Genomic DNA, 10097 nt, shown 5'->3' on the forward strand with positions numbered 1-10097 from the left:
TCCTGCCCACACGATCTCTGGCAAGTTTCTCGGCCTCCCAGCAGGCCACTGCTATGGACCAGCTCCAGCTCCCTGCCATGCAAATGTCACTGCCGTAGCAGATCGAATGTTCCTATGGAGCCACACCCTCTCCAAAGAGGTCTGAATCTCAGGCTTGGGAGGGGGGCTGGAGAAAGGTATTTTCTTATTTCTTTCCTTGTCCACTCCCTCATCCTAGAGGGTAGTAACTGTTTTCTCACCATGCTATCTCTGAACCTTTTATGAGTGCTCTTTTACCCCTTTTTAGTAGTTAAGCATGTTTTACTAGTTAACAGTTTTTTATATTAAACTTTTCCCTGTTAAGTTACTGGTAAGGTTTCTATCTTCTGAGTGATACAGATGGCCTTTTGAGAATAGTTATAGCACCAGCTAGGCATCAGCAACACTCTGTGGGGCTGGGAGAGTCTAACGCCTTCCAGTATATGGTATATGCCCTGAAATCAGCAACAAACCTATGGGATTATTTCTTCTATAGGTACAATTCACTAATCTGGAGTTACAGGATGATTGGGATGCCTGGGTGGCTCAGTTAAGTGTCTGCCTTCAGCTCAGGTCATGATCTCAGCATGCCACACTAGCTAAGCCCCTCGCTCAGTGGGGAGCCTGCTTCTCCCTCTGCCTGCCACTCCCCTTGCTTGTGTTCTCTCTCTCTGACAAATAAATAAAAGCTTTTTTAAAAATGGAATTAAAGGGTGAGAATGGGAGTGACCCCTCTCACTATTACCCTTAAAAATCTGCTAGTGAAAATTCTGCTTTCTATTCTCACAACTTTGGATGATGATGGCCCAAAACTTTTCATTTCCAAAAGAAATATCCTTCCATCAGGGAACACAATGGTTCCGTTAAACTGGAAGTTGAGACTACTACCTGGCCACTCTGGGCTCCTCATGCAAGTGAACCAAAATGCAAAGACTGGAGGTTATTTATTGGCAAGCGTGACTGATGCTGACTTTCAGAAAAAAAATAAGGTTGTTTCTAAATGAGGGAAGTGAGTATAACGGGACTACAGAACCCTCTGAGGCCTCTTAGTACTCTCATGTCCTGTGAGAAAAGTTGGTGAAAACTACAACAATCCATTTCAGGCTGGACTACCCTTTTTTTTTTTTTTTAAAGATTTTATTTATTTATTCAACAGAGATAGAGACAGCCAGCGAGAGAGGGAACACAAGCAGGGGGAGTGGGAGAGGAAGAAGCAGGCTCATAGCGGAAGAGTCTGATGTGGGGCTCGATCCCATAACGCCGGGATCACGCCCTGAGCCGAAGGCAGACGCTTAACCGCTGTGCCACCCAGGCGCCCCATAGGCTGGACTACTCTTGACATTAACCCTTTAGTAATGAAGGTTTGGGTCACTCTACCAGGCAAGAAACTATGACCTACTTGAGCTCTTGCTGAGAGCAGAAGGAATATGGAATGCTTAATGGAAGAAAGACTACAGCTACAACCACATGGCCAATTACAGAAACAAAGGATAGCTACATATTAGAAGCATAATTTTGCCTTTACCTTTATTTGAAAAATTAAATACAATTAGAAGAGGTGTATATAGTTGCTGAGTTGACAAAGGGTAAACTACAGCAGTTTTGTTCTTTGCCAACTTGACTAAGCTCCCTGTAGGGCTCTGGGTTAAAGTTGGCCAAAAAAGGAAATGTGCCCAAGATCTGGAAGGTGAAAGAGAAGCAGCTGCTACTACGCTGAAGGTCAGTGTGGTTGGAGGTGGTGAGCAACAGACGGCAAGGGCCTGGCTGAGTCTGGTTTGTCCTTGCTTTCTCCTGTCCAAGCCCGGCTCTTCTGGCTAACGGAGCCTCAATGTAGAGGCAACAGCCGTCCACAGACTTCATCTACTCTCCTTCCGTGTGGTCCCACTCCATCAACCAGACATTTGTCCACCCGTAACAGTGCTCCAGAAGAGCTGGTGAATGACATTTCTCTGATTCTCCATCTCTCAGTTTTAGACTGTGACTTATCCAGCTTTTCCCACAATTGTGTAATATCTAATTCCTTCAATAAATCCTTAATTCCATAATAGTCATAGTGGTTCTGCCTCCCAGACTAAACTCTGACCGATAAACCATGTTTTCAGGTAAACCTTCCGTCTCTGTGCACGACTTGTGTTTGGATACTATACCTCACCTCGTTCCCTGAAGTCAGAGAAGACAACTCTTTAAAGAGTTATAATCACAATTTCTGCGTAAGTACAGCTCATCTTTATCGTTGTAGGCTAGAGCCATTTGGCCATGGGAATGAATTATCATGCTTGTCTTTGTGTCCTTGGAAAGAATATTATGAAAAAGACCTCCCCAAACTAAGAAATATGAAGTCTCTAGGAACCATTGCAAATAAATGTCTCAATCCTTACGATGGTGCTGTATTCTAGATTTTGCTCAAAGTTACATAGGATAAAGAATGATTTCTAGATGCCTGAGAATATGCTCATGGATGCTAAGTGCAGTTTATAATTTTACTTGTAATTTTTCCTTGTTTGTCTTTTGAGACTGTAGTATTTCTACACTGAAACTTGACAATTAATTACTGAATGCAGACACCCTGTCAATAACACTTTCCAGATCCTAAACAAGACTACTAGTTTTCAAAAATCTGGACAGATCTGTCCTCTGTGCTGTATATACCTATTTGCTGCACACTTACTCATATTTGGTTGACGGTTAAGAAAAGTCTCCTAGGTTTCTGTGTGCTTTACTGGAGGGCCAATTTATTTTTAAAAAATTATCAAAGATATCTAGAATTCAATCAGATATCATTACAACAGCCATTAGGAGTTGAGTGATCCTAAGGGATAAGAAGATAGAAAAATGAAGAATTCTGCTAAGTCCTAAGGTCTTTAGATTTAGGCAGGAAGACATACAGATAATTAAAATCCAAAGAAATACAAAATTCAATCAAGTAATATAAGCGGCCTAAGGAGGAGCTAATAAGCAAATTCTGTGAAAGGTGGATTAATCCCATCAGGGCTGAAACATGAATCTAGCCACATCCTGACCAATATCCTCTGGTCATTTAGAATTCTCAGCAAGCAGAGAAGACAATCCCAAAAATTACACGTGAAAGCAACCTAAAAATTATCTGGCATGACATAGTCATTTTCTTAGCAGGTAAACATCTTTTAACCCAAGGAAAATTTATAACTAAGAACAGAAATGCTTAAAGGAAATTATGTATAGTGTTAATATTTTTATGTTAAAAACTCTGTGCATATTTGGTATTTTAAGTATTTATAAAATTTTAAGAGAATTTCCCCTATCAAAGGAATAGGTCAGGTTTGTAGTTCCAGTTTGAAATGCATAATCAATTGTTGTGAAGTTATTATTTTGATCAGAAAGTTTACTATTTATACAGTGTTGAAACATTTCAGAGAACTTAAGTAGCCCCAGACATATAAAGAATTATATAAGTATTCAGTGGCTTGTTGAATAATGGATGTTCTTAAAAAGGAAATTTTTGAATTTATAATATTTTTAAGATGTTTGTTTGTAAATTAGCCCAAATATTCAAAGCCTCTTAAAACTGATTGTTAAAATTTCCTATACTTTCTTTTTTTAATTTCCTGGCCTTTAAATAGGGTAAGATTTGTAAACTGATTCTGAAAAGCTTAAGAACTCAGTTTTAAAATTTTAGTTTTTACAAACAACATTATATTTTAAAATGAAAGATAACTCTATGAACAGGCTTTTCTGGACACAAAGGCCACTTCAATGGGCATCAAAAAACTAATCTATAACCTGGGGTGCCTGGCTGGCTCAGTCGGTACAGCATGTGACTCTTGATCTTGGGGTTCTAAGTTTGACCCCCTCCCTGGGTATAGAGATTACTTAAAAATAAAATCTTAAAAACAAAAACAAACAGAAACTAACCTATAACCAGTCAATTTGGAATCAATTTGCTAAATTTTCAGGAGTTTTACAAGTTGATTGTTAAACAGTGTTATTAAAAATTAGTACGATTAAATGACATTAAAAACAAAGGTAGGGGTGCCTGGATGGCTCAGTCGTTAAGCGTCTGCCTTCAGCTCAGGGCCCTGGGATAGAGCCCCACATCCGGCTCCCTGCTCCCCTGGGAGCCTGCTTCTTCCTCTCCCACTCCCCCTGCTTGTGTTCCCTCTCTCGCTGGCTCTCTCTCTCTCTGTCAAATAAATAAAAAATGTTTAAAAGTAAAAAATAAAAACAAAGGTAATAAATAATCTAAATCCATCAGTCCCTGACTATTTTACTACATTTTCTCATTATCTATGTTCTTGAGGTGATTTTTTCTACTTTTTCTCTAGGTGGAAATTATAGTTGCATGCTACCCCATCTCTTCCTAATTTCACATTCAGTGATGTCATGTTAGTAGTGTGTAATCAGCCATCTCGGGTGTATGTGCACCATGGAAATAGGCAAACTTGATCAATCAGGGCTTCGTGGATTAAGAAAAGCCTCAGGAAAACAGTGCCCTGATACTCCAGTAAAGGAGCTACACTCCAAAGCGGAGAAGACAAATGAAATAGTACGTAAGTGCTAAAAGGACTGCAGAGCTCACCTAATGTCCTGGGGCAGTCCACAAAGACTCAGAAAGAATACAAGAGGAGTTCTAAAGACAGTTGAGTATGAGATGTTTGAATAGAGCAATGTTCATAGCGACAGTAACATGAAATAGGAAGGAAAAGTAAACTGAAACAAGTGAGAAATAGCAGCCTGTAAAATGACTGGGACTTACACGGCAAATGCCATTCTGAGGGTTTGGGCGATTACCTACAAGGCAAGGAGGAGCTACTGAAGGTTTGAGGGTAGGAGAGAGGGCTTTAATCTGGCAACTGACAACGATGTATAGGATTCAGTAAAGGTAGTGAAACACTTTATTTCAGGAAACTGTGAGGCCAACCAAAAAAACTGCATTACATACAATAAACAAAATAATCAATTAAAACCCAAAACTCCAAAGAATACAAACTCTGTGATTCTATGTATATAAAATGCAAGGTCATCTATACTGACAAAAAGCAAGTATGTGGTTGCCGGGTGCTGGAGGAGAGATGAGCACAAGGGCTCTTGTGGGTGATAGAAATGTTCTGTTATCTTGACTGAGATGGGTGCATAGAACTGTGGAAACTTATCAAATTGTACACTTTAAATGGATGAAGCTCATTGTACTCAAGTATTCCCCTTGAACCTGATAAGAAAAAGAATTACAACTCAAACAACTTAATCAGACATTTGGTATGTTATTTAGGCATAAATGGAAAAGTTATGTAAATGACAGCAGTTTTAGAAGAGTAGAACCAAACTAGTTTCCCTCTTTCCATCTGATTAGCTCTCAGTATCTACAGTCACTGACAATTCTTTTTCCCAGATATCATGTACAAGTAAAACCTCCTTCATAACTTTCCCTCAACCCCACAGCCATGCTATCCAGTCCCTGCCATCCCCCCAACAACGTCCCGGAGGTTGCTCATCTTCATCTGTATTATGGGAGTAATATTACCTACCTCACTGGTATATAAAACACTTCATACATAGCAAGAGCTCAAAATAATTATTATCTGCCTTAGTCATTTTCTACACACTTATGCTCCTTGAAGGCAGAGTTTGTCTCATTTATCTTTGCATTTCTCTCATTGTACCTAGCGTAAGTTACAATGAATAGAAGGCCCAAAGTACATACTTTTTCAGAGAAATGTCTGTGGAACCTAGAAATTCAGATATGAAGAAAACACTATACCACAAGTGAGAATCGAAGTGTTACCATAAAGACACAAACGTTTAGTGCCATTTGATAAGAATGATCACGTATGACTGAAGGAATTATGAAACCTGTCTAAGAGGTGACACTGAGCTAGGTGAAATCTGAAGGGGGGATTAAAGGAAGGGTGCATATCCACTTCCCTAAACGGTAATTATAAATAGCATAAAATACAAGTCCAAGAGAAACATTTTCAATAGTGACATGTTAAATTCTTAACAGTAAAATACTATAAAAAGGTCCAAGGCAAGCAAAACTAGGCTCTACACACACTTCGTGCAGAGAGGCAACCTTTTCTAATGACTGAATAATTACAGCACTGTTCCAGTACCACCTGGCATATGGTCTAGAAGTTCAAGATGGAGTAAGGAAGGTTTAAGGGCAAAATCAGAAGATCTGAATTTCAAGATCCCTGTACCACTAATATTGGGCATTCTGAGGGCTGCCACCTTCCTGCTAAGCGGACTCAAGGGCAAGTATTACTACTGTTCCAACTCTGAAGTCAGAGGTGCTCCAGGAAAAGGCACGGCAGCCCGCTGGGGCCCAGCTGTACTAGAAGGGTTGCTACGGGCTGAAAGCAGCACAGCGGCTTTTGAGGGGCCTACACCCGCCTTCCCGAGCATCCCAGAAGCCAGTGTAGTGCTGAACTGCTAAACCTAGTCACCGGAATTGATCGGGAGTCGCTGCGATTGCAGGAAACACGAGTTTGCCGCCTTCCCAAATCTCAAATGCTAAGCAACCCCAACTCCCACTTAGAAAGCACCCTGCGGTTTCCATTTGCTCTCCTGCCTCGTTAGGGGGAATGGAACGTGAAAAGCCGGCCTCCCGCTCCGCCCCTGGCAGGCCCCAACGCAGCTAGAGGCTAAACATAGGGGGCGGACAAAGCGACCTCCGGCCACACGCTCCACAAAGGCAAGGAATGATCCAGGCGTCAGAGCCACTCAGCCCCTCGCACATGGTGCCAGAGGTCTGCCGGGCTCCGCAGGGGCGGTGTCAAAGGGAGACGGGGAGCCCCGCGAGACAGTGGGCGGCCAACCTCACCTGCCGCTTGTTCATTCGCCGCACATCGTCCAAAAAATCTAGAGACAGCATGGCGCGGCCGGCGAGGGGCACACGAGCAGCGGGGAGGGCGCGAAGTGACCAGAAGGCGGAACGGCGGGCGCACCGGCCGGGCTCGCACTGGACAGGACCCCGCGGCGCCCGCACTTCCGCTTCCGGGGCGGGAACCGGCTCTCCCTCTCCCCCCCTCCCTGCCCCGCCCCGCGCGTCGCTGCGGAGAGCAGACAAAGGGACTCGCGACTCTCCTAATCTTGTCTCCCGGCCTAGTCTCGCTGCAGGAGGGCGCTCCCACGCCGGACCTCGCCTGCCTAGAACCTACCGGAGCCCTGTCTGCGCGCTTAGCCCCCGGCCCCTAGCGGAGGCGGTGACCCGGGTTCTCCGGCAGGCAGCCCTGCAACCTCCGGAAGGCGGGCTCTCGCGCACTCCCGGCCAATCGGGAGCCGGTCTTGGGTGTCCCGGGGGCCGCGGCGGCCCTTGAGTGGCCGGCAGCTCCAGTCGGGCCTCGGGTCTGGGTGTGGCCCTGGACGTGTGGCCAGGCCTTGCCTTTGCTGTTGGGGCTGTTCTCCCGCGTTACGGGAAGTGGCGGCAGACGTGGTTGCGTTAAGTGCTTTCGGGTAGCGGTGGAGAATGGGAGAGCCTTTCGAAGCACTGCCTGAGCCTCCCGGGAGTTCACAGGCTTTGGTGGAAGAGAGAACAACCAAAGAATGCTACGGTGTGATGCGACCACCAGGGGTGCGGGGTGTCAGGAAGTCCCTGGCTGCCAAGAACGTGACCTTGGGAGGATCTGCCCTCTCCTTGACCTCTGCCTCCTGCTTTTGTTACCTTGGGCACCTGGATGTGACCCTCTTCTGGCTGCCGCCGACTCTGTAACAAACAGCCTTTGCCTTCTTCACTTGCTCAGGCTGCGTTATAATATGCACCTAGGACGGGAAGGACCGAAGCTGGTCTCTTACTACTAGTATTTCTATGTTTTTCAAAATACTAGTTATCTCACATTAGGGTGAAGGATCTACCGGAACTTTTTGCACTGTCTTTGCAATTCTTTACATCGAAAATTACCTCAAAATAAAAAGTTAAATATTTTGGAGGATGGATGTAATGAAAAAGATAGATAATAAATTTGGGGGAGGATGGAAGCCTCATAGGCTGCAGGTGGGAATGTGAAATGGGACAGCCATTTTGGAAAATGGACTGGTAGTTCCTCAAAAGGTTAAATATAGAGTTATTATATTAACCAGCAGTTCCACTGTTAGGTATATATCAAAGAGAATTGAAAACATATGTCCACACAAAAACTTGTACATGAATATTTATGGCAGCATTGCTCTTAAAAAACCAAAATGTTCAAATAACCCAGATGTGCATTAACTGATGAATGGATAAGCAAAATGTGGTAGAGCTATACAATGCAATATTGTCAATAAAGACAAATACAGCAACACGAATTGGACCTTGATAACATTAGGCTTAGTGAAAAAAAAAGTCACATGCTGTATGATTCCATTTATATAAAATGTCCAGAATAGTCTGTTTGATAGAGATAGAATGAAGTGGTTGCCTAGGGCTGAGAAGGTTGAGAAAAATGGGGAGTGACTGCTACTGGTTACAGGGGTTTCTTTCTTTAAAAAAAAAAAAAAAAAGATTTTATTTGAGAGAGAGAGGGAGAATGCAAAGGGAGACTGAGAGGGAGAAGCAGACTCCCCACTGAGCGGAGAGCTCGATGTGGGACTCAATCCCAGGACCCTGGGATCCTGACTTGAGCCAAAGGCAGATGCTTAACCAACTGAGCCACCCAGGCACCCCTGGTGTATGAATTATATCACAATAAAGCTGTTATGAAAAAGAAAAAAGAAAAAAGAAACCATTGATGTCTTGTTCACTGTTAAATTCCCAGGGGCCAATACACGACCTGGCATATATTAGGTACCCAATAAATATTTGTTTAATTTAAAACTTGTCTATGGTTTTGTACATGGTGATCTCCAACTGCTGCCCATAGGCAACCCTTACCAGATTGAAAAATGAATTCCTGATTTCTCCAAATTAGGAAGGCCTGTGGAAGAAAATACGCATAAGAGGGCAGGGACCTTGTCCACCTCTCTATCCCTGGCTCTTGTAAGAGTGCCAAACTCGTAGCAAATACTTAATAAGTATTTGTTAATAAATGTTGAATATGGAGCTAACCTGAATTCTGGCTAATAGAGTGCTTCGCCTATGCTTGTTAATGTTGAATTCAAATCTAAAGATGAGGCTCTGTAACCATTTAAATGGGTGTGAGCCTCAGTCAGTCTTCATATTGTAAAGAAAAGATCCCTAAGAGAGGCACAAAGTTCTGGGGGCTTCAGATGTAGCAGGAGTCAGTGTAGTTGGGATGTTCAAAGGGGCCTCAGAAGGGAAAGAACATTTGATATACGGGTAAAATTGATTTGCTATGTGGGTCAAGTTGGCAGGCGAAAAGGATCTACCCAGTGGAGGGAATCGTAGCAAGCTATAGGGACAGGACACTGGAAAATGTATTTGGAAAATCCAGTCTGATTTTCCAACTTTGCCTATAGCTTAAGGAATGGGCTAGCTGGGTCTCTAGGTGCTCTTTTGTCACTGAGGAAAGTTGAGCATGCCCGAGATGTCACTTGTTGGATTCGCACAGTTCCTACGTCTGGCCACATTCAGGTACTGCTCTACATCTGACACCTTATGTGCCCATAACCCACTTTCTGATAGTTACTTCTTTTTTATTTCTCTGTTTTAAATTATACAAATGATACATGAGTACATTCTCATCATAAACGATTAAGACAAGACACGCAATCCAGCCATCCGCCTTATGGGCATATACCTAAAACAATTGAAAGCAGGGACTTAGGGGTGCCTGGCTGGCTCAGTCAGAAGAGCATGCAACTCTTGATCTCAGGGTCATGAGTTTGAGCCCCACATTGGGTGTAGAGATTACTTAAATAAATACTTAAAAAAAAAAAAAAAGCAGGTCTTGAAGAGGTATTTGCATACCCATGTTCGTAGCAGCATTACTTAAATACCTAAAAGGTGGAAGAAACCCAAGTGTCCATGAATGAATGAATGAATGAATGAATAAATAAAATGTGATATAAACACAATGGAATATTATTGTCTTAAAAAGAAATGAAGTTCTTTTTAAAAAAAATATTTTATTTTATTTACTTATTTGAGAGTGAGAGAGAGAAAGAGAAAGAGAGCATTAGCGGGGGCGGGGGGTAGGGAGAGAGGGAGAAAAAGGAGAAGCAGACTC

At 43.0% G+C, this 10097-nt stretch overlaps 1 protein-coding gene across 1 annotated transcript in view; it reads right to left on the bottom strand.

The window, feature by feature from the left end:
- Positions 1-6999, bottom strand: part of SEC11A (SEC11 homolog A, signal peptidase complex subunit) — a 36788-nt gene extending 29789 nt beyond the window's left edge. The window contains exon 1 of the mRNA XM_026510520.4: positions 6815-6999. Within this exon, the coding sequence (XP_026366305.1) occupies positions 6815-6865 (51 nt within the window). The 5' untranslated portion in view covers positions 6866-6999. The remainder of the gene's footprint in view (positions 1-6814) is intronic.
- Between the last annotated feature and the right edge of the window lie 3098 nt (positions 7000-10097).

Source organism: Ursus arctos, unplaced genomic scaffold (genome assembly GCF_023065955.2).
Source record: "Ursus arctos isolate Adak ecotype North America unplaced genomic scaffold, UrsArc2.0 scaffold_28, whole genome shotgun sequence".
Taxonomy (NCBI): Eukaryota; Metazoa; Chordata; class Mammalia; order Carnivora; family Ursidae; genus Ursus; species Ursus arctos.